This window comes from Capricornis sumatraensis, chromosome 2 (genome assembly GCF_032405125.1).
Source record: "Capricornis sumatraensis isolate serow.1 chromosome 2, serow.2, whole genome shotgun sequence".
NCBI classification, from domain to species: domain Eukaryota; kingdom Metazoa; phylum Chordata; class Mammalia; order Artiodactyla; family Bovidae; genus Capricornis; species Capricornis sumatraensis.
In genome coordinates this window covers 17,808,583-17,830,232 of record NC_091070.1, presented here as the reverse complement: position 1 = coordinate 17,830,232, position 21,650 = coordinate 17,808,583, and the positions used below count along the sequence as shown (strand labels likewise).

At 51.8% G+C, this 21,650-nt stretch overlaps 1 protein-coding gene across 1 annotated transcript; it reads right to left on the bottom strand.

Annotated features, from left to right (window-relative positions):
* Positions 1-446: 446 nt before the first annotated feature.
* On the bottom strand, positions 447-19,556 carry MIDEAS (mitotic deacetylase associated SANT domain protein). The gene is made up of 12 exons (XM_068963989.1): positions 17,952-19,556; positions 16,471-16,767; positions 11,305-11,650; positions 9,294-9,360; positions 8,686-8,828; positions 8,465-8,568; positions 7,943-8,018; positions 7,211-7,299; positions 4,804-4,953; positions 3,412-3,624; positions 1,726-1,922; positions 447-1,322 (listed from the first exon to the last, which is right to left on the bottom strand). Exons 1-12 carry the CDS (start codon positions 19,407-19,409, stop codon positions 1,145-1,147), a joined length of 3,318 nt encoding a protein of 1,105 aa, XP_068820090.1. The 5' UTR covers positions 19,410-19,556; the 3' UTR covers positions 447-1,144.
* Positions 19,557-21,650: the final 2,094 nt, after the last annotated feature.

The following is a 21,650-nucleotide window of genomic DNA, read 5'->3' as shown; positions in this document are numbered from 1 at the left end:
TTAGGGTCTTGGAAATACGAGGTTGGAGGAGGGGGAGGGGGGTGCCAAGAAGGTGCCTTGTTTTGGGATAAATGCACTTGGGCCTCTGGAAAGAAGGAAGCCCCTGGTCCCTGAGAGGATGTTAAAAATTAAATATTAAGAATAAATAAATAGCTCCCAAATGACACAAGTCAAGGAATGAAGGCTCCTGTCCAATCTGGCTAGGAGACCTCCCCCTCCCAGGGAAGGATCCAGAAATCTCCAGCATGCACAACTGAGGGCTGAGCTGTGGAAATCAGCTAGACCAGGTAGGGCGGCGTTAAGGTGGCAGCTGCCAAGGGCAAGACAAAGGCAAGCAGGGAACTTGCACCAAGGAGGACCAGGCTGGGCTTAGGCTAAGCTCCCTTAGCAGCCTCCAGGGCCTAAAGGTATTTGGCAAAATGGTGGGAAACCAGAAAAGCCAAGGCTTGTCAGAAGCTCCCTCAGGCCGCCTAGCTCTGGAGCAAGTCTGAAAATTCCATCCTGTGCACAGTCTCTTCCCTTCAGCAGACTGAGAGCACGCAAGGAGCACTGGCTCCTTCCCCGAACATCAGAGAAAACCTTCCCGCCCCGGCAGGCTGACAGGAATGGGTACCAGTCCTGGTCTCTCTCCCTGCCGCCCGCCCCGTTCTGGCAGCCTCCTTCCTGGGGAGGAGGTGGCCTCTCTAAGGCCAGTTACCAGAGCAGCCAGGCTGAGCTCCCTCTCGGAGATAGCCACCACACTCCTTCCCAGGGAATCGCTCTTTCTGGGACTTCGGATGGGCAGGGCCTGGGCAGGTCCCCTGGGGCGGGGGAGATGAATGCTGCCGAGGGGGCACACTTGTGCTTTGCTCTCCATGGTGACCGACGGGAGCAGGGGGAACAAAGACGGAAGCGGCTGCGTGGTGAGATTGTGGCGCTGGGGCCCCTCCCCAGGGGTAGCCCCAGCAAGCAGGGACTCTCCTAGTTCCTGGAAAGCGGGGAGGAAAACTTCCAACAGACCAAATGCAAGAGAACTGGATCCTACAGCCCTTTACACTGCTCCTGGGGCCTTTATAAATAAAAAGGGCCGTTTATTGAATTGTATTCGTTTTGCAGAGACAAGTCCACGCGATCTCTCCCTCCGTAGGCTCGGGAGGTCCAGGCGTCAGCCTCTCTCGCCTGCACCGCTCTCCTCCCGCAGGGCCGGCTGGTGCGGGGAGGCGGCCGCAGTGGCTGCAGCGGCCGCAGCCTCTTTCTCCTTCAGCCTCAGGGCAGCTGCCTTCTTCTCCTGCTCCGCGTGGCTCTTCATGTGGGCGCTGCGACTCTTCACCTTGAAAAACACCCTGTAGCCGAACAGGAGGGGCTCCAGTCAGAGGTCTGTCTACCCGCTCTGGGACCATTGGGCTGGGGCACTTGCACGTGTCTGCGTGAGTGTGTGTGTGTGTCTGTCTGTCTGTGTCTGCAGTCGGGGCTCCCCAGCCCTTCTGGCTTGCCAGGAGCCACGTGGCCTAGCCCCACCCTCCAACAAAGAGACCGACCCAATTAAGTGCCATCATTCCTCTTCTAAAAGCTGCCAAGGGACGTCACTACCCTGGAAACCCCCTGAGCCAATCACGAGACGAGGCGCAAGCAGTGACTCCTCCTACTTCTCCCTAGGAATGGCCGCCCACCCCTCCCCCAACCGCAGCCAACCCACCAGGTACCGGTGGAGACGGCCTGCCATGGAGACTGGGCCTGCTGTCTTACCTGCCGCATTTTTTACAAGGGAAAGTGTTTTCCTGATTCTGGGTCTTATTAAAAGTCTCTGTTTTTTTCTTCTTCTCCGAAAAAGGTAGTGCCCTTCGTGACTTTCCCGGCCCCTCTCTTGGCTTCTCGGAGGCCTGGCCACCCGCAGATCCAGGGGCGTTGGACTCGTGGCTTCGGAGGATGAGGATGTCATTGGCCTGGAGAGGGTCAAACGAGGAGACGTGAGAGATTTAGGGAAATGGGAATCCCAAATTCTAGAACATCAGCAAACAGCAGGCTTGTAAAGATCACGCACTCCTGCTCATTGGTCCCCTAGCATCATCCTCTTTAATCTTTCCAGTGACAGGGCACTCACTGCCTTTTTGGAAGCCCAATCCATCTTTGACCAGTTCCGTTTTTACAAATTGCTGGTACAGTAATTTGGTGGGACAGCCCTAGCTCTGTAAGATAGGACTTCCTGATGCATCTGACAGGGGTCTGGCTTAATGACATGGCTTCATGTTTTCAGTATTTCATCTGTGGCATTATTCCATAAATGATCTTCAAATCTATGTAACATGCCATGTCACTCAGAGGGTATAGAGGGGACAGAAAGCCCTGCCATCAGAGAACTCAGTCTGAAGGGACAGACACACAGGCAGCTAGCTCATGAAAATAGCGGCCACCATGGGAAATGCCAAGCAGGTAACAGAGAGCACGGGACACCTAGTGCAGACCTGGAGAGGTGCTGCTCAGGGTATGCGAACCATGGACCTTGGGATATGGGAGACCCAGATGGCCATTAGAAGTCACACTTGTGTGCACTGGATCAAACTCCATAGGAAAGCATTCATAAAAGTTCAGAACGCAGTGGAGTGTGTATGTAGAGAACAGCTCTTAGAGGAGTGCTACCAAGGCTCAGAAGGGAGCAAACCTCTGTGTCTATAGTTTGGGAGCGGGGTTTCCTGCAAGTGTGTAAGTATACAAGTTAAACTAACAAAGACTCTCATACTAGTTTGCCAGCAGAGCCGTCCCATGGGTCTGTCTCTTGTGGGGCCAGGAACAGCTCTGGCCAGTGTGTCTTGCTTCTCAGCCTGTGATGTTGTGGACAAAACACTGTACTAAAGTTACTTAGCATCTCTGAACCCAGTTTCCTCCATCTGCAAGGTGGGCGTCAACACTGTATGGGGTTATTATGAGGAATGAATGAGATGATGAACAGGAAAGCACTTTGCAGACATGAATGAGGCACCATTATTGTTTATTCCCATTGTCTCAGCTCCATTTCAGACACTTTTGTCAAGGATGCAGCTCTCTTAGGGGGAGCCCTATTTGAACTATAAGTCAGGAGTGCTTCCCAACCCTCCCACACACCTTCTGAATTTTCACAAAGTCTCTTTCCTCTGTGTCTCAGATACAGAAGCAGAATAGTGTAAAATTGGTAGCAGATTCTGGAGTCAGGCTGCCTAATAGCTATCTTATCTTGGGCCTCAATCTCCTCATCTGTAAGATGGGAATGATGACAGTACCTACTACCTGGGTTTATCAGGATTAAATGAGTTAACAGCATAAAATATTTAGTACATTTCCTGCCACGATGATGACAGTCATCATCATGTTCCTGTTCTGCCCTCCCTCCCACACCCCCAGGCCCAGCTCTAGCCATCCTCCTCGGTTCTGGGCTCCCCCAGGGAAGGCCACACTTACCGACTCATTGGCCTGTAGTGTCTGTGTGGCTTTGACAGCCGCTGCCCGCCGGCTTCGCTCTCGCCCCTCTTCCTGCTCCCCTTTGTCCTGGGTCTCTGGCATCTCCTCCTCCCCCTCCTTTCTGGTCTCCTTTTCTTCCTTCTTGGGCTCTAGCCTCTCTTCATTTGGGGACTCTCTTCTGGGAGGAGGCACCCTTGGGAACTTCTGGGAAGTCTATGGGGGACGAGAACAGGGCAGTGAGCCCACAGTGTGGTCACACAGTCATAGACACTAATTCTGATCCAGCGAGGGGCTCACCAGCCCCGGCTAATCCTGCCTGCCTTGCTTGGCCCAGCACAGCCTTCTGTTTTATGACCCTGTACCCTTCCACAGCTAGTCTGCCTGGAAGAGGAGAGGCTTGAGGGCCTGGGAGCCCTCAGAATGAGACCAAGCACTTGAGGTGGGGCTGGGGCATGGAGGAAACCTGCCTGTCCCGCCCGCACAGGCCACCTGTCTTCTTGGGTATATCCAAGAGGGATTCTTGGGGTAGGGTGACCTGGTGGGGCCAGGCGCCGCTTTGAGCTCCATTCTAAACTATCTTTGTAATGTTTTCTATCTCTCTACCCTCTTCCCATCTGCAAAAATAAGAACTAAATCACTCCCTGTCTTAATGCAGCACGTCACCAAGTGTGGACTTATGATCCCAAGATGATATTAGGTGGATACATGGACACAGGATTAAATAACATTCTCTTTTCAGTTCTCTTTCAACCCTGATTATGTCAAGGACAAAGCCTCAAACTGGCGTTAATGTGTCTTTTATACGTCTTTAGACTTAACAAGGAGAGGTCAGGCCTCATCTCAGAGGTTTGGCAGGTGGTAATACCTGGCTAGAATTTCATAACATTGTTTGGTTTTCATATATATAGATATTTTTACCAGTACCTTCTGTGACAAAGAGCACTGGTTTTCTACTCATGATTGTGATATAAAGCTTCCCTTTAGAGTTGATTTAAAGAAAAATAAGTAATAGCACAAGTGGTATGTGACATGACCAAAGTGTTAATGGTGACATGTGGTAGGATGCAGGTATAGCAGAATTCATACAGGTGACACAAGAATGATTAAAATTGAGGAAACAGCGTCAGAGGTCTGCTAAGAGAGGACAAGAAACTGATGCTGGTACGAACACTGGGAAATGTCCCCAGTGTTCTGCATCAACATAGTGTATCATTACAATGACACTGGCAGGTAGAGAGGGCAACCCAAAGGCCCAGGGCCAGTGCCTAGGACATCAACTCCCTGGGCTGTCAGGGGCACTGCCTTCCTCTCTCTCCCCTCCAGGGAGTCCTGGAGAGCTTGGGCTCAGGCTCCCAGCTCAGCCTAAGCAGCGGAAGCTGGGAAGGGAGTCACCTTAATATCCACTTCAACCTCTTCCTGGGCCGACTTTTCATCACTCGTATCCACATCCCCGAAGGTTAGCGTCCCATTGCGGCCAATCTTCACCTGCTTCTTGTAGGTGTAGTAGAACTCCACGCACTGGGCCACGGTCTTGGTCTGGATCTGGTTTGAAGCCAAAACTGAGGTCAGAGTTCCTGGTTCAGCTCACCTGCCTGGTGGCACTACAGCCTTTCTCATTCTTGCATGCCCCCCCTTAACTTCAGTAAACACTAAATCCAGTAAACCCAGGAAATACAAGCATGTCTCCAATGTCTGCTGTGCACAAACCACTGACCAAGTCAGTTAACCAACACTTTACCATTTTTTTTTACATAAAGCTAAAAAGGACAACATGGAGCCACTGGGGAGATTTGAATACGGAGTATTATTATGTCAGTTTAAATTTCTTGGGTGTGATAATGGTACCTTGGTTTTGCAGGAGAATACCTTTGTTTCAGGAAATATTTAGGTCAAATGTCATACTGTAACTTTTAATGATCAGTTAAAACAGAGAACACATGTGTATGTAAGTTTATCTATGGACACAGAGAGAACAAGTGTGGCAAATGTTAACAACTGGTAAATCTGACAGATATATGGCTGGACATCATACTGTTCTTTCCACTTTTCTGTAAGCTTGAGATTTTTCAAAATGTAAAGTTAAAGAGGAAAAAGTCTGGGCACCATTCACGTTCAAAGCCAGGCTAGGCCCAGTAACACGGCCTGTCTACATTAATTCAGGCATACGGTTTCATTATTCTTCAGGGAGCAGTAAGAACAGAACTGTCAAACTCCCTGATGTCGGGGAGGAACTCGGGGGAGACTGATACGAAAGCCCTGGAAAACCTGCAGGAGAAGCAGGAGGTTAAGTCTTGTTCTAACTCTGCCACTGAACGGCTGTGTGGCCTGAGGCAAGTCTCTTGGCAGGTAGTGAGTAGGGGGAGACCAAATGATCCTCCCAAGCTCTGAAACCCTTGCCCTCCTGTTTCACAAATCCCTTCGGCCACTGGGTTTGGTTTCTGGACTACTTCCCCCACCCCCGCTGCCCAGAGCAGAGTGTTTTCTCTGAGTCTCCCCTTTCTCCCCAGGCTTTCAGACAGCTCAACCAGTTGCTGAGCTGCACTGGGAACTGGGGGGTTCTGCCCACAGAGCCCAAGGGGTCAGTGAGGGCCCTCTGTGCATAAGCAGGGAAAAGACGTGACTCATCTCCCAGGAATAGGCAAGTCACAGATTCATTAATTAGATCCTGTTTGTACTTTTACTACCAATTCCCTCTGATCATCTGTTTGCCTGCCTAATGGTCTGTTCTTTTCATTAAGGCATTAGGGGTGCCTCAGCCAGCTTCCCAGGCATGCACTTCCCAGCAATACTGCCCAGTCAGGGAGCCCAGCAAACAACTGTCCTCACGACAGGGCCCTTGGAGGAGAACTTGTCAGCACGTGGTCCAGGCCCCAGGGCGTCCCTGGCACAACCTACAATCCCAGGAGGAAAGAGCACACTCTGGGAAGCCGTCTTCCCTCAGCTGTCTCAGGCTTTGTGACACAGAGCTGGTGGGAAGGCGCAAGTCCTCAGATTGGCAGAACACTCTCTCCAAAGAACGCGGGGCAGGGAGGACAAGAGAAATCTAGGAGAATTAGGCCCGGGTCTCCTCGACTCCATCAGCTGAGTTCCTGGAAGGAAGCCCTGGGCCGCCCCAGCCTGACAGGAAGTGGGCAGAGGCCCCCCCAGTCACTTGTAGCTCTTGGTGTCCCCGCTCTCAGGGTGACCTCTTCTCCCACATACTAACTGTGGCCTTTGAAGTACTCCAGCGCCTCGGGATGGCTCTCCTCTGCCTGCGACCCTCCTCCTCTTCCTCCTTCCCCTTCGGCAAGTTACTATTTTAAGTTTGGTGCTACAAGGTCTGGTAACCACTCAGGCCACTCTGGAGTGAGACTTCAGGGTGTGGCTACACTACCCTAAGATGAGGGAAGGGGCTTAGAACCAAGGCGGGAAAAATGCCTGATCATATCCCTTCTTGTTTTGTTTAGAAAAATGTCTCTGAAGCTACTAAGTGGCACTGACCTAACTGTTTTTTAAGAAGGCTTGAGAAGTAATTGCATGCTGCTCCTCCCCCAACAGATGGTGGTGGTGGTATAGTCACTAAGTCGTGTCCGACTCTGTGACCCCATGGACTGTAGCCTGCCAAGCTCCTCTGTCCATGGGGATTCTCCAGGCAGGAACACTGGAGTGAGTTGCCATTTCCTTCTCCAGGGGATCTTTCCACCCACGGATCGAACCCTGGCCTCCTGCATTGCAGGCAGATTCTTTAGCAGAGGGAAACCCCAAATCCTGCAGGGGGCTCCTGCCCTTCTCTTGCCCCTGAAACAGAGCCCCAGCTCACCAGTTTCTGCACCAGAAAGAAGTCCTTCTTGTAGATGGCAATGCCCTTGTTGAACAGCTTCCTCTCAGCCATCTTCCACTGGTCGGAGCCTGCAGGGCAAGGAGGGAGTCGAGGTAGGAGGGCGGGGTGGGCCTGGGAGCACTGCGGGGGGCTGTTCTGAGCAGCGAGAAAGCGTGAGGTCGTCCACCCACCGTCTCTACAGGCACTCAGAGCTGGCTGCACTTACTACCCATGCTGCTTAGCCTCTGAGCCTCACTTTCCCCACTTGTGAAAGTGTGAAATGGGATCTAATAATAGAAGCCACCTCACAGCCAGTCTGTGGTGCAGACTGAGTAAAACCATGCATGCAGAAGCTTCTAGGTGCTCTGCCTGGCACAGACGGGAGGCACCACCAGACTGGCTCGATACCAGCGGCTACTACTGGTTTTGCCACTTGGTTAATGTCCTTCTGAAAGCACAGTGCCCAGTATAAGACAAGGCAGTCCCCAGGCTCCTGCTCCTGATACCCACACCTCCTGGGCTCTTTTGCCCGAATGGGCTCCCACATGCTCGAGCCCTTCTCCCTCCCCCTGTAGGGCAGAAAGAGAGCCACTCCAGCTCTGGGGTTCCCTCACGCTGGATCTTGGCTTATCTGCCACCCTCCCACCTCTCCACCCCCGCCCCACCCCGGGTTGTGACTCCACACTGAGCCCCACTGATGCTGGAGGCCCCCAGCCCACCCCACCAGCCCACCTGTGTAGTGATAAGTTGCCAGCGGGTGATTATGGGGCCGCAGAGGCTTCTTCAGTAGCAGCTTATTCAGCGTTTCCTGAAAGGGAAGTGAGGAAAAGGTCAGGGCCCTGACAGGTTCTCAGTGGCCAAAATCCACGACTCTGAGTAGGGTGATTACTTAACTCTTAACTGCGGAGGTCTGGCAAGAGGGCAAGGTCACTGGGGTTGGGCTACTTGGGGTGTCTCAAAAGAGAATACCTGGTCCCCAGGGGAGGCAGTCACAGACAGAGAAGGTCCTCAGTGGACAGCCCTGTCTGAGGGGTGGGGGACCCACTACCCAGAGACTGGAGTGGACCCTGCACAGTGAAGTCTCGAGTCCAGAACCAGGGCTCCCTCAGGCCGACCCCCTACCACCCCCACCTTGGTCAGACCCTCCCGCCTGCTTCTGATCAGCTCTCTGACAGGCCTGGCTCCTGGACCAGAGACACGGCTCCCTGCCAGCCTCCCCAAGGGGCCCTCCTCCACTGGAGGGCAGGGTCTCACCAGGATGTCTCCCCTGGACTCGTGCAGACAGTGCAGGGCCAGCTCCTGGTTGGTGCCGGCTCCAGGGAAAATGCTGGAGCAGGCAGCTGTCAGCAGGTCTTCCACTGGGGGAGGGAGGAGAGAAAAGCACTTGTAGGGCTGAGCAGGGCCGGGTCGGGTTGGGGCCTACCCCACCCATGGCCCAACAGCAGGCCCTTGCGTGCTGGCTCGTGCCTGCTCACCTTGCCTCTGCTTCTCCCGGCTGCTCTCCAGGACCTCCCATGGCTGCCACACCAAGTCAGCCTTGTGGGGGTCTGCAGCGGCCAGGGCACGGTCCCTCATTGAGGGGATTTCCGCTTGGAACCGGGAGCCCACATTGATCCGTCTGCAGGAGTGGAAAGGACAGGGAGTGAGGTCTCCCTGTGTGGGGAGGGAGAACCCGACTTTCTCCCTGGGGAATGGCAGGGGGTTGAGGGTGGGGAGTGGCTGAGCACGGCAAGGCTTCAGCTGGGTGTGAGGAAATCCAGCTTCTGTGAGGACAGCCTAGCAAGCAGCACCTGGTGCTGCCGGAAAGGCAAGGCCCAGAAGTTGCCAAGAGGAGAAGCTCCAGGTTTACAGCCAAGGAAAGAGCTGCTTGGACGGCCCTTCTGATTTTCTTCGGAGGCAAATTCAAACTGGGCTCGTCCCTTTGCCTTCCCTGTGACTTCCACACAGAAGCTGGGGTGGGGCTGGGGGTTCAGTGAAGACCCTCAGCACACAGAACCCTCCTCTTCCTTGAGGGCCTGCCTGCGTGCACTGGGCCCCAGCTGGCCACCCTCACCCCCTGGGCCAGAGGCTGGGCTGCACTTACGGCTCGATGCTCACTGGGGTGGCCTCTCCCATCACAGAGAGGACAGGCGGGGTGACTTCGGCGCTATCTATGGGACAAAAGGTAGGTTAGGAGACAGCACCCTCCTCCCTTGAGCACGGCCACCCTCCCCAACTGGGGGTGGCTGCTCTGTATGCACAGGAGCCACAGCGGTGACTCAGAGGTTCACGCTGGGCAGTCAGGCACCCTGAGTCCTGGCTCTGCAGCCTGCAGCTGTGACAACTAGCTGTGACTTTTACCAAATACGTGGGTCCCTCCCTGTTCACACCTGCTACAAGGGGCTATTCCTGCCTATCTCCCTAAGATGATGTCAGGGTTCAATGAAATCATGCATAAAGCCCAGCCCTCAATCAATACTAGCTACTGTTATTACTACTACTACCAGTCACATTACTAGAGCTGCCCCGGGAGCTCCCACACGACAGCATCAAGTCCAACGTTCAACTACGGTTGCTCTAGTACAAGAGGCAGACACTTCCGCTACAGGAGCGAGGCAGTGAAGGGGCCCGCTGTTTCGTAATTATATCTTCACTTCCTGGCCAGGTTCTCTGCCTCAGTTTCTCCGAGCTAATCTTAACGCCCTATGCGATTAAGACACTCCCCCTTGGCTCCACAAACAAAATCTGCTGACTCCTCTCTGCAACCTGAGAGGAAATCTCAACTCCTCAGCTCAAGCGTCCAAGGCAGTTCCCCTACCAACACTGCCTCCAGCCACAGCCTTGCCTGGACCGTCCATCCCTCGTGGCCCCTCGCACTCCCTGCACGTTCCACCTCCAGGCCTTTGCACCTCTCCTTTCATCAGCCCAGTGCGCCCTCCCCACCCGCTTCCTAGTTCAAGTTCAGCTCTAGCCCCACCCTCTCTTCAGTAAATACTTTCCTCACCACCAGGGCTAGCAGCCTCTGCAGGCTCCCAAGCTTAAGGTCCGCTTCACTCACTGACCGCTGACTCCCACCCTGCCTGGACGCTTGCTTCCCTGTCTCCCAGGCCTCCACGTCAACTCCCCAGTGACCCAGCACTCTCTGGAACACACCACAGCATCCCCCATGTTACTTGGTGCCCTCACAGGATCCGCTTCAGGCTTTACATATAAGTGCAAGAAAAATACTCATGGATGGACAGGACCTCTTCTCTGTCGCCAAGCTGGTCTCTACAGTGACTTTCTTCTTGCACCACCCAGGCAGGGAGAGAAGCTTCCAAGCTTCCAGTTAAAAGTGGAAGAGCCAAAGGCGCATCAGCTCAGGGGCGAGTCATTTCTCACCGAGACACCAGGGGGCACCAGAGAGCCATGTCATGATGAGGTCAGGGTCAGAGGTTAATGCAGTGACTCACCCCTGTCCTATCTCTGGATAGGTTTACTTTTTCTTAATCCTCTCTATCACCCTGATAGGATTATCCCCTTTTTCCAGGGGAAATGTTGTGGACAACATTTTTTTTAGCAGTTCACCACCCAGGCCAGCCAAAATGTCTGCTCTGGGCCAAAATGACTGTTGAAGAGACCCAGGAGACAGAATCTGCCACATAATATTAAGAACGAATGTGACACATCAGAGACGATGTGAAGTGCTTTACGTGTCTTAATGCATCTGAACCTCACCACAACCCTCTGAGGCAAGCTATTAGGCTGAACCATAGGAAACTGCTGTTTGTGATTCTAAAAATAGCTGAATACATATTGGCATTTCGTCATTAACGAAATACTACAAACATCCTCACTTAAATGCAGAAGAAATTGAGACCCAGGGAGTTTAAATGCCTTCCACAGGGGATGTAACAGTAAATGGTGGAACTGGGGTTTAAGCCCACCCCTACGTGTACTTGCACCCACAACCTCCTCCTCTCAGGAGACAGAGAGCAGAGCCCCTTTCCCCACAGCATGCCGGCTCAGTCCCCAGCAGCCCTAAGCCCGAGTCTTCCCTGTTCACTACCCTCCTCCCCTCCACACTGCCTTCCCCAGACAGCTCCCAGGGGTGGGGTTGGCAGGGTGTCACTCACTAGACCGGAGCAGGGTGCGATGGGCACTCTTTGGCGTGATGGGAGGAGGGGCTGGGATGCTGCTGGTCGACATGATGGCATTGAAATAGAGTCCAGAGCCTTCCCGCACGGGGCTGAGGATGGGGGGTGGTGTGTAGGGGGGCAGCTCAAAGCTCCGCTCGGACGGGTGGTCGGCGAGGCGGACAGGAGAGCGCAGGTGGCTCTGGTAGGGGGTGATGTTGGAGTAGACAGGAGGGGCGATGAAAGTGCCCGCCTTGGTGGGGATGATCAGAGGCTCAGGTCTCGGCCGCTGCTTTGGTTTCCTCACTGAAGGCTCCCCCTCCAACTTAACGTTCATGTCCTCAGGCTGGAGAAGGAAACAGAACCAACATGGCTCAGCGTCCCGCATCCTGGGAACACTGACGTCTTGACCACTGCTTGCCAGTCTCACCTCCGGAACTCAGTCTGCCTACCACACCTTCGTGGGCAAGGCAAGCCCGAGACAGGGAGCAGGGGTCAGCCCACTGTCTGTCAAGGGCTAAATAGTAAATACTTTAGGCTTTGTGGGCCACATACACACATTCGTCGATGCACCGTCTTCAGTCTTCTCCTGACCCCACCCTTACCCCTGCTCTTTTTAAATAATCCTTTGAAAAGTGTAAAAACCAGTCTTAGGGCTGGATTTAGCGCACAGGCCGTAGTTGCCAACACCTGTCGTGAAGTATGCTACAGGGCAGGGAACTACTGTGGTTAAGGGCCCAGGCACTGAGACTGGATCACTTGAACTGGGAGCTACTTCCTTTCCTTACCGCTTAAAGTTACTTAACTCTGTGCATTCTTGTTTTTAACATGGGGATAACAAATACCTACCGCTAAGAGGACTAAATGAACCAATACACCGGGATCACTGAGAACAGCACCTGGTACATAGTAGCTAATCAGTACTGGCTGCTATCACTACTTAAACCCCAAGCTCTACATTAGATGGAGGCCTGTATCGTGTGCCAAGACCCAAGCTGGGCATGTGCCCACATAGTGAACAGGAGAGCCCTGTCCTTGAAGAACTTTGATTCTCATAGTCTTAGTCCTACGATCAGGCTAGCCTACTTGTGCTGTCAAAAGTTAGCCCTCCTGGCTTACACTTCTGCCTGTTTGGTATCCCTCGTGGGCCTCCACACAGAATAGAGGGCAGGGATGTACAAGAATACAGGCCTCTCTTCCCTGCATCCCTACCCTCTCAAGAGAGAATGAAGTCCGACAGGAGTGAGCAAGCGACCTCAATCACCTCCCTGGGTGCACAGGTGAGACTGGCCACACTGACTAAGTGGGCCCAGGAACCACAGGCTTTCTGCCCCCTCCAGCGCAGGGCCCTGACTCCCCATGAGGTCTTGGCCTTGTTTTTTAGCCATTTGCACCCTCTCTGCTGTTCCACAGACTAGGAAGAAATGACACTGTTCCTTTCCCCCCTACTTAGGGGCACAATATGATTGCACAGAAAGAAAAAAAAAAAATGCAGTAGAGCCCAAAGCCCCCAAACTTGCTAGACAAGGAATCCAACATAAACTCAGTTAGCACTAATGTTTTGTGATTTTATAAGGAAAATGGATTTAAACTATTCTATTAATTATCTGACTGCATTTTTCATATTGATTTTTTCAGTGTGATAATGATATTGTGGAAAGAAGGGAAGAAAGAAACAAAATGAAAGAATTCTTATGTATAATATGATGTACTTCAGATACAAAAACAAAGTATTTATGGTTAGAATAATGTGATGTTTGGGATTTGCTTAAAAAAAAAAAATCCCGTGGCAGGAAGAAGTGGAAGTACAAATGAAAGAAGACTGGTTGCATTTTGAAAAATGTAAAAGAGGGTGATGGGTAGATATTAGGATTCATTACACCACTCTAATTTTTGCACATGATCCAAAATGTCCATAACACAAAGATAAAGAGAGACAGACAGACAGACCTCCCCAAAAGCCTGGTGTAGAGAGAGTCCTCAGGCAGGATATAAGAGATCCAAATTCCAGGGCTAACTCTGCCACTACTTGGCTGTACGATCTTAGGTAAGCCCCTGGCCTTTTTGGGACCTATTTCCTTTTCTACAAAATGGGCATGTTGAACAGTGTAGTTGCTTAGGCTCTGTCCTGCCATCCTCAGGACAAGCTGCGCAGGCCTCCAGCCTCCACCACAAGCTTTCCCCTAACCAGAGAACAAGATTCCAGAGAGCAGAGACTATGCTGCTCATGAAAATCTTGGAGCTCTCTTTTGTGTTACAGACACTAGGCATGCAGGCCAACTCTCCAGCTGAGAATGACTAAAAAATCCAGATTCAGTACAAAGCCACACTTCTGTGGGTATCAAGAGAGCAAAGGAGTTGGCAAAGAATTAAAGTGTCAAGGTCCAGGGAAAAGAGGAAAGCGAAAATGGTGAGTCCAGCATTTGGAATTGTGTTTTCCCGAGAGATAGATGCTGTTATGGAAGAGACAACTTAGAGGCTGAAAAACTGAGCAGAGCTTTTAATAAATTCAAGGATCCATCAGAATAAAAACGAGTTTAGACCTTGCCAAAGAAGGAGAACTTGGTAAACCTGTAGGCTTTCAGCTTGGGACTCCAAAGGGCAATATCCTTGGAATAAAAGTGAATCAGAAATAGACTAGTTCTCAAATGGAATAATGCCTAGCTTCAAATTATCTGATTATGTTAAAGTAATCCAAGATTGCTAGTGCTCTTCGATACCTGTCAGATGCAAAGACAGACCCTCTCCAGGAGAGGAGAACATCATCCAGAGTCTTTAATTATCTCAACAACTTTTCATATGTAATGTCTGACATTCAATTAAAAATAACCAGATATACAAGAGAGCAAGACGGGATTTAAAAACAAGAAATAGCAGATAATAGACACAGATCCACAGGGATCTCATTAATGGAGCTATCAGATATAAACTTTGCAAAAACTATGCTTGGGAATTCCCTGGTGGTTCAGTGGCTAGGACTCAGCACTTTCACTGCTGGGGCCCAGGTCAATCTCTGGTCAAGGAACTAAGATCCTATAAGCCACGAAGTGCACCCCCACCCCCCAAAAAAAAGAGGAGAAAAGAAATACATGTTTAAGTTATGCAAAAGACTAAAAGGCATGGTTGAGAGTCTTATCAAAGAACTAGAAGCTCTAAAAATGAACCAAATGAAAATTCAATAACTGAAAAATAACTGAAAACAAGAGTATAATGAATGGGCTTAACAACATATTATCCAGATCTAAGGAGAGAATGGGTGGACTGAAACATAGGTCAGACTAAGGAAAAAAATAACAGGAAACTGAATGACAGACAAAATATGGGATACAATGAAAAATTCTAACAAAATATGTAACTGAAGTCCCATAGGAGAGGGGAGAGAAAATGGAGCAGAAAAAATATTCAAGAAGCACTCTAAACAGGATAAATACAAAGAGAATAATATTTAGGTATTACAGCAAAACTGCTGAAAACCAATGACCAAAAAAAAAATCTTAAAGCAACAGGGATAAAAATATACTTTACATTCAAAGGAGCAACAATAAGGGTTATAATGACTTCTCAATACTGTAACTATAATAGAAGCCTGAAAACAATGGAATGACATCTCTAAAATGCCAAAAAAAAAAAAAAAAAAACCACACCAAAAACCTACCAACACAGACTTCTCTACTCAGCAAAGTTATTTTTTAAAAGTGAACGTGAAATAAAAACATTTTCAGAAAATCAAAGACTAGTAAGATTTATTACTAACAGACTCACACTAAAGGAAATACTAAGGGATGTTCTTCAAACAGCATATAAATGATCTGAGATGGAAACCTGGAGATACAAGAAATAAAAAAACAACAAAACAATCTACATATATGAATAAATCTAAAATAAACAACTGAACAAAACAGTAATGTTATAATGTCCTGATAATGTTAAAATATATAGAGAATGAAAATTCATGTCAATAATTCTATGAGTTAGGGATTAGGGGAAAATGGAGTTAAAAGGGTTATAAGAACTCTGCATTCTCCAAGAAGAGGTAAAGCACTAACTTACATTAGATTTCAATAAGCCAAGAATGCATTCTCTAGGAAACAGAGAATTAAGCTCTAATGTCATAAGGCATTCACTGTGTAATAAGTGAACCTCTCTCCAATCCATCTAGAATAGTACTAGCTATGTAACATCCTCCAGATAATTGAGAAAATGGTCACTCAAATCCCTTTCTGTAGGGGTTAGTTCTCTCATAGAACTCCAGGTTAAAAAAAGGCTCCTAATGGTAATCACTAAAGGAGTAATACATCAAGTATATAATTAATAAATTAATAAAGAGGGGAAATGGAATAACAAACTCAATCAATCCAAAGGAAAACAAAAAAGAGGCGGGGGTGGGGGGGAGGGGGGAATGCTGGAGAAAGAAAAGGTACCTGGCAGATTTAAACCGAAGTTTATCAGTAATTACATTAAATGTAAACCATATCAATGCTCTAACAAAAAGGCAAAGATTGTCAGAACAGATAATAACAAATCTTAATTACATGCCACTTGAAAGATACACCTTAAGTAGAATGATATGGAAAGGCTGACAGTAAAAAGATAGAAAAAAGTACAGATCCCATCCTCCCACCCACACTAACCAAAAGAAAGTGAAGTGCCTGACAAAGCAAACTTCAAAAGGCAAAAAAACTACTAAAGATAAAACATTTCATGATAGTTTCTATGCCAATTCTAAATAAGCATGCAACAAACACTGCATCAAAATGCATAAAACAAATACTGACAGAACTAAGAAACAGACAAAACCTCAATCTTAGCGGGAGGTTGCAACACACACGTTTGTACTGACAGAACAAGTAAACATTTCTAGGTCCCAGCGCTCAGCACAGGGCCTGACCCATGTAAGAGGCCCAATCGAAATGTGTTGACCTGAAATAAGAGACTCACACACCAGGGATTTTCCTAAACAGTCCACATTTCAAGTATAAAACTGTTTCTTTGTCCTCTGTAAGTGCCATTTTTCCAAAAGTTCTGTTCGGAAAATATAAATAATATCCCCACGGGGGCTTGAATCCCTCCTATACTGCCACGGTCTGCTTTTTCCCATATAATGCCACTACTAAGGCACCAGGAGCACTCAGGTACGGCGCTGTTTGCACGGGGCGCCTCTCATACCTGAGCCGGGGCATCAGTCCCAGGGATACGGGTGGACCGCCGGCGGGTGACAATGACTGACGGCTTGTGCTCAGCGGGGTTCTGCTCGGGACCCTTTCCATCCTCATCAACACCTCCAGCTTGGGCTGCCTCAGTTGGGTCCACTGCTCGCACAGGCACAGACACTGGGATGATGAGGGGCACCATCCCGCTGTCCTCTCGTGCTCGCTTGGCTAAGGAAGGCTCAGAAAACTCCACCCCACACTTGGTAGTTGAAGCCAACACACTTTTCCTCTTCTCCTCAGAGCCATTGGCATCCTGGAGAAGGGGACCGAGAGGAAATGAAAACGCAGATGGTTAGCAGGTAAGTCCTGATCTGCTGGTCCGGGACCCCTAGTCCCATAGGACTCAGGCTCAAACACCTAGGATGGTTCCCAATGGTCCATGGCAACGTGGCCCTTCCCTGACCACCTTTCCCCCACCATATTCCCAAATATTCTCCATAACCTCCCTTTTGCCAGGTTCTCCCATCTTGGCCTGAAGCACGAGTCCCCAGATGGCCATCTCAGGCCACAAATGGCTCACAGACATATTTTGTTTGGCCTAGACAGTGAGTGGCATGTGAAATAGCATCTACATACTCAAAACACATCTCTGCAAAATAAAGTAAGCAAGGAACCTGTGGCAAAGTAAGGGTGGTCTTTGTTCCCTATCTCCCCACTGACACCTGGCTGAAGTCAATTCTACAGCCTCCTACACAAAGGTCTGGCTATACAGATTTTGCGGATTGAGATCTCTTGTGAAAGAAGGGGCAAACACTGGCTTTGGAGTCAGATTCTAGCTTCTATCGTACCTTTATGACCCTGGGAAATCCCAGCTGGGCTTTAGTTTCTTTAGCAATAAAATGGGGTAAATGCCAGCATCCCAGGATTCCTCCAATAAGGTTTGATGAGAAACTACTGGTGATCAGGGATAAGAAACTCCAAGTACAACACAGGTGCTCAAATTCTATTCATTCTTCTTCCCTGTGAAGACTGTCTTTCTTCCAAATCAACTTTCTTGCAAGATAATTAACATGCAACAAATTGCACCTATTTTTAATTATAGTTTGATGCAGTTTGATAAGTGTAACCCCCTGTGTAACCATGACCACATTCTTGTCTTTTAGCATACTGGATCTGGAAATGGTTTCACCTCCCCCTACTCCCAACCCTGCAAGACCCAAATGAAGAAGGCAACCCACCGCAAGGGGCACTGCATTGCCCTGCCTGCAAGCCTGCATGTGAATAAAACCCGTCTTCCCGTCAGGTGTGGATACACCTACATATCCATAGGTGAACTTTTGCGGGAAGTTCAAAACTCTGAAATAGATCGGTTCTTTCATTTCCTTCAATGAAGGGAGAAAACGGCCCTTGTGGACCTGGAGTCCCTTGCTCTTCCCTGGCTCTAGACACGGCTCACCTTGCCCTCTGCCGGGTCTGCCCCCAGCCCCTGCCACTCACCTTTGTGTTCTGCAGCGAGGCCAGCTCCACTGCCTTCTGGGCCAGGGTCAGCAAATTGGCCTCCTGGGATGCCCGGCGCCTCCGTCGGGTGCTCTGGATCACCCCACTCCGTAGCACCTGCCCACAGTCCCCTGTGCCCACCGCCCGCATGCCCTCCTCACCACCCATGGCGGGAGCCTCCCGCTCCCGACCATTGGGTGCCAGTCTCTCCCCGTCAGACAGCAACTGCGACTCCCTCAGCTCCAGTGGGAACCCCAGAGCTTCGGGATGGGGCTGCCCCAGCGGGCCAGGTGGTGGCTGCTGCGGGGCCCAGTGATGTAGGAACAGGTTGCTGGCAGGCTCCTGCCCGGGCTGGGTGCCGGCCCCATCCAGGGCGGTGGAAGGCAAGACGCCCTCCTTAGACAGGCGGCGGGAACGGCGGGGGAAGGCGATCTGGGCCTGAGGTAGCACAGGCTGCGGGGCCGACTCCTGCAGGAGGGCCTTGCGCAGTTCTGGGTTCATGTCAGGGTTGGGGGGGAAGGAGTAGGGTGCCATGCTGTGGTGGGCCAGGTGGGACTGCCCCAGTGGCCCGGCCGGCTGCAGGCCAAAGTCCTGGGGCTGCTGAGAGGGTGGTGGCTGCTGCATGGAGTAGAAGTTCTCGAAAAGCTGCATCTGGGGCAGGGCCGCCTGCTGCTGCTGCTGCTGCTGCTGCGGTGGCTGCTGCTTCTGGGGCGGGAAGGCCGCGACGGGGTTGGGGGGCGGTGGGCCCTGCTGGAAGACCTGCCGGTTCACCTGGTGGCCGAATGCCAAATGGAAGGACTCCAGGGGCAGCGTCTGGTTTGGGGGCTTCTTGGCCACGTGGAAAGAGTTAAGGGGCGCCTGGGGCCGCCCCACCTCCAGCTGCACCTTGGGCGGCACCATGGGCCGCACAGCATTTCCGTAGTGGTCCAGTTGCGGCCCCCCTCCCTTCTCTCGCTTCAGAGGCTCTGGGTGGTTGTAGTAGGTAGAGACCCCCATGCCAGGATGAGAGCTCCCCTTGGGTCCGCTGTAGAGGGGCAGGCTGTGGCGGTTCCACGTCGAGTGGGGTGGAGGCTGGCCCGGCTGCTGCTGCCAGCCACTGTCGCTGACACCCCCGCCCCTTCCCCGCTCCAGGCCCCGCCCTGGAGCCATCACGGAGTTGGGCCACTTGACCGAGCCCACCTGCTGGGACAGCATGGTCCGCTCAGACCCGTACACCACAGAGTTGAGTAGGGCCAGGCTGTTGGAAGGGGGCAGTTCCACCGGCTGGGAGTGGGGAACAGCCCCTGATGGACCCTCGTGAGCAAAGTAAGGCTCCTCCTTCACTCTGGACTGTGGAGGGGCCGGGGGCTGCTGGGGGGCTTGCAGGGGCTGAGGCTGCTCCTTGGGAGCTGGTTCTTGGTCCCCAAAGAGGCAACGCTTCCGCTTGTTCTGAGCCTTGGGCTGGGCCTGGAGGTTCATGGTGTGGCCAACGGGGGCCCCGGCAGTGAGACCTACTTCACCAGTCACCCATCCCCTGGGGGATGGTCCTGCTGGAAGCCCGGCCCTAATCCAGGAACCAGAGGGAGGACCAGCGGAAATGCTGGATGATGCGGTCAGGCACAAGGAGAAAGAACGGCGGGCTCCTCCTTCCTTTCTGCGGAGAGGCTCTCGGGCTCCTCTACTCGCCCCGGGTCATGATGCTCCGCAGGGCCCTGGAGCCTGCAGACAGAAGAACAGCAACAGTGTCAGCCGCAGCCTCCCAAGGATGCCCCCAGAGGTCAGTATGCGTGTGAGGGGAGGGCCTTGAGGGTCTTGCAGCTCCACTGCCTCCTGGGGACAAGCTCAAGGCCACAGACTGACCATGGCAAGGCAGCAGCCAGGGCCTTGGGAGAGCTACCAGGAGGCAGCAACATCTCCCAGGGTGCTCTGGGACTCTCCCCTAGTCCCACCACCTCGCCCTACTGGTTAGTGTTCAAGACGGCTCATTTGGTTGTGTAACTTCCAAACTTGGCACAAAGGCACCTGCCAAGGGGGCAAGCTGGGGCTGAGATCCAGCCCGAGCCCCTGCAGTCAAGCTGGGATCAGGGGTGACAAAGGCCATATGGGGTTCCCTTCTCCTCTGAAGCCAGGCCTCAGCCCACTGGGCAGCCAAGCAGTTCCTCTCACATCTCGGTCCAGACAATGGCCTCCCCAACAGAGCCAGCGGGAGTTTTTTTTCAGCCAGTGCCTCCTCCGACACTCCACGCACATCTCAGACAGGAAATGGAGAAAACAGGAGTCGCTTCCAACTGTGCAGCTACAGGGTCGGGAGCCCCACCAGGCCCTTGCAGAGTCGAGGCCCAAGGCTACGCTGCCGTCCCCTGCATGCATATAGGTGAGGCCCCAGAAGGGTGTGTGTGCAGTCCTAACCCCACCCCTGGGAGGAGCTGCTGGGTGGGACTGTGGCAGCCACAGTCTTCCCCAAATGAGTACGGAACCTGTTTGGCAACCTGGGCTGGCAGGAGACAGGATGCAGCCCAGTAGCTGGTCAGTCCCCGCCCACCCTCTTCCACCGCCAAACCGCTCCTGGCATCTTGAGCAAAGAACAGCATAGCTGTGATACTGAGGGGAGGTGGATTTCTAGAACACAAGTCCTGAAGGCTTCTCCCTGACAAGGCATGACCAACGTGCTCCCAGTGTTCCTATGTTTGCTTTGTAGCTTGATTTAAAAGCAACAACAGCATTGAAACATGTATAATATCCTATATGAAACAAACCACCAGCCCAGGATCAATGCATGATACAGGATGCTTGGGGCTGGTGCACTGGGATGACCTAGAGGGATGGTATGGGGAGGGAGGTGAGAGGGGGGGGTTCAGGATGGGGAACACATGTACACCCGTGGCAGACTCATGTTGAGGTATGGCAAAACCAATACAATACTATAAAGTAAAAAAAATAAAAGCAACAACAAACAACACAGGCCATTCTTTTTATCCTGCTACTGAAGAGAAGGAGGCATCCAGACCAGTATTTTATAATTTAGGTATGTTTTTATTACTTGCATGCAAGTTATAGCTTACACCTAGACTGTGCATATATTTTTGAAGGCTTTTTCTTTCTTCGGAGAGGGTTGGTTTCATTTTTTTTGTTGTTTTGTTTGCCTCTCTGGGCAGTTGGTGAGGGTGAGAGCTGCATGGCCCACCTCTTGCCCATGCCAAGATTCAGATCCAGAGTCACTCAAGTCTAGAAGGAAGGGGAGGGGAGGGAGCTCGGGAAGCACCCCCTCCCCCGCCCCGCCCCGCCCCCGCCATGAATACATCTGCAGGTCCTGGCTGACCTCGGCATCAGAACCTAGACGCCCCAGGTCACCGTGAGCAGCCTGGGGAGTTCTCAGGAAACCAGCCGAGGGGCGCAGAGGCGGGCTGGCTGGGCTAGGGGCAGGCTCCCGCGTGAAGCCCTGGCTACACCCAGCGATGGCCCGGGCCGCGGAGAGGCGGCAGTGCTATCGCTCCTCTGCAGGCTTCCGCAGCTCCCTTCCCCTCCCAGAGCGGCTGTGACTCACTCCAGCCCCCCTGCTGCCTTTCACTTTCACCCAGCACCCAGAAGGGGAGGAACTTCCTCCTGCATTTCCTTCCCCAGCTCCCGGCCCTGCTGTGAGTGAGAGCGGCTCTCCGAGCGGCATCCCCTTTGTCTCGCCTGTGGAAGCTGGGGGACGGCGAGAGTCACCCAGGCGCCCCC

Bases quoted from the DNA above. Each gene is read 5' to 3' on its own strand.
- MIDEAS (XM_068963989.1), bottom strand. From the start codon at position 19,409: ATGAACCTCCAGGCCCAGCCCAAGGCTCAGAACAAGCGGAAGCGTTGC. The intron at 4,954-7,210 runs GTGAGCTGGGGC...GCTTCAAACCAG, and splicing joins TCTTTCTGGTGCAGAAACTG to ATCCAGACCAAGACCGTGGC. The intron at 3,625-4,803 runs GTGACTCCCTTC...CGTCCCCCATAG, and splicing joins AGGTTGAAGTGGATATTAAG to ACTTCCCAGAAGTTCCCAAG.